Source organism: Apaloderma vittatum, unplaced genomic scaffold (assembly GCF_000703405.1).
Source record: "Apaloderma vittatum isolate BGI_N311 unplaced genomic scaffold, ASM70340v1 scaffold40065, whole genome shotgun sequence".
Lineage (NCBI taxonomy): Eukaryota > Metazoa > Chordata > Aves > Trogoniformes > Trogonidae > Apaloderma > Apaloderma vittatum.
The window spans coordinates 326-2,361 of record NW_009717228.1 but is presented as its reverse complement, the minus strand read 5'-3'; the positions used below and the strand labels follow the sequence as shown (position 1 = coordinate 2,361).

Sequence of the window (2,036 nt, the reverse complement as noted above, 5' to 3'; positions counted from 1 at the left end):
GCCGGGAAAGGAGGTGACTTCAGCCACACAGCAGGACAGAGGGCAGGCAGCATCTGCGGGGGAGAAGGTGCCGCCTGCTGCCAAGGCCCAGGATGGAGGGAAGGATGAACCTGGGAAGGAGAAAGCTCTGGCTGCGGGAGAGCCTGAGAGAGGGGAGGCAGCACCCGCAGAGGAGAAAGATTCAGCTGCTGCCGAGGTTCAGGGTGGAGGAAAGGATGAGCCCAGGGAGGAGAAGACTCCAGCCGTGGGAGAGCCCAAAGGAGAGCAGGCAGTGCCTGTGGAGGGGAAGGATTTGGCTGCAGCGGAGGCTCAAGATAGGGGGAAAGAATTGCCCATGGAAGAGAAATCTCCCGGTGGGTTAGAGGCTGAGGGTGGTGGGAGAGCAGAGCCTGTGGAGGAGAAAGGTCCAGCTGCAACAGAGGCTGAAGGAGGGAAGGCAAACCCCACAGAGGAGATAGTCTTGGCTGCAGCACAGGCTCAAGATGGAGGCAAAGAGCCTGCAAAGGAGAAAACCACGGCTGCTGCACAGGAGAAGGTCCCAGCTGCCAGAAAGCCTCAGGACGGAGGAAAAAAAGCTGTAAATGCAGAGAAAACCCTAGCTGATAAAAAAATTGTCAAGGAGAAGGCTCCAGGTACTGTAAAAGCTCAGGATGGAGAGAATAAAGTGGTAAAGGCAGAAGAATCTCAACCTGCAAAAAAGGCTCAAGATGGAGGCAAAGAGGAGCCTGCAAAGGAGAAGGCTCCAGGAGCTGCCAAGGCTCAGGATGGAGAGAAGGCAGCAGCGAAGGCAGAGAAAACCCCAGCTGCAAAAAACACTCCAGATGGAGGCAAAGAGGAGCCTGCAAAGGCAAAAAACGCAGCTCCTGTGAAGGAGAAGGCTCCAGCTGCTGCAAAGGCTCAGGGTGGAGAGGAGGCAGCAGCAAAGGCAGAGAAAACCCCAACTGCAAAGAAACCTCAGGATGGAAGCAAAAAAGATCCTGCAAAGGAGAAAGCCCTGGCTGCTGCAAAGGTGCAGGATGGAGGGCAGAAAGCTGCAAAGGCGGAGAAAAACACCATTGCCACAAAGGCTGGGGATGGAGGCAAAGAAGCGCCAGCAAAGGAGAAGGTCCCAGCAGCTGCTGTAAAGGCTCAGGACGGAGAGAAGAAAACTGTGACAGTGGAGTCCGGGGATGGAGGCAAAGAGCCCACAAAGGTGTCAGCCACGGCTGCTGTGAAGGCTCCAGGTGAAGGGGAGAAAGCAGCAGAGGTGGAGGAGACGGACCAGCAGCAGCCGAGGGACCCCGAGCCCCCACGCCCGGCTCTGCTGCAGAGCCTGAGCTGCCCAGCTGCCTGCCAAAGGTACCCGCACCCTCCCGGGCTGGGGTCTCCTCCCCTCAGATCTCGGGGTCCCTGCGGGCAGAGGTGGGCGCTGGGCTCAGGGAGCTGCTGGCTGGGTTCTGCTCAACTCCTGCTCCTGCTTCCAGGGAGGAGCAGCCCTGGGTGGATGTGATGGAGATGATCCCGGAGGAGACCACAGTTGTGGAGCCGAGAGAGGGTCCGGCAGAGCCCGTCCCTGTCCCACCAGCCCTGGGGGACCTGCAGCCCCCAGAGCCCCCCGCAGGGAGCCCTGGATCCCCACAGGAGAGGACATTGCCCTGTGCCGTGGGGCAGCCCCCGGATCCCACCGGGGCCACAGAGCAGCCTGGCCCCGAGGGGCAACCCTCCTCGATGGAGGCAGGGCCACCTCCTAGCCCCTACCTCACCCCCGATTTTGGGAAGGAAGACCCTTTTGAGATACTGGGTAAGACTGTGAAGCACCTGCCTTGTCCTTGTCCTCTGTGACTCTCTGCAGGGCAAGAACCAGGAGTCCCCACCCTGTCCTCCTGTGCCACCAGCTCACACTCTTGGCTCATCCCTTGCCCGGTGGCCTCTGAGCTCCTGTTTCACCATAAACAGGATTAAATGTGTCGCATCCCCTCCAGCCTGGCACCAGCCCTGGGGCTGCTCAGGAGGAAGAGGAGCCCGGGGAGTGACGGCCACTGCGGGCCGCCTGCCCC

General features: G+C 60.1%; 1 protein-coding gene across 1 annotated transcript; it reads left to right on the top strand.

Annotated features, from left to right (window-relative positions):
• Positions 1-85: 85 nt before the first annotated feature.
• LOC104274243 (neurofilament heavy polypeptide-like) lies at positions 86-1,780 on the top strand (the record flags this gene model as incomplete). Its single annotated transcript, XM_009869812.1, has 2 exons — positions 86-1,338; positions 1,464-1,780. Coding segments are annotated over 2 exons (1,570 nt in total), but the record flags the coding sequence as incomplete, so codon positions are not given.
• Positions 1,781-2,036: the final 256 nt, after the last annotated feature.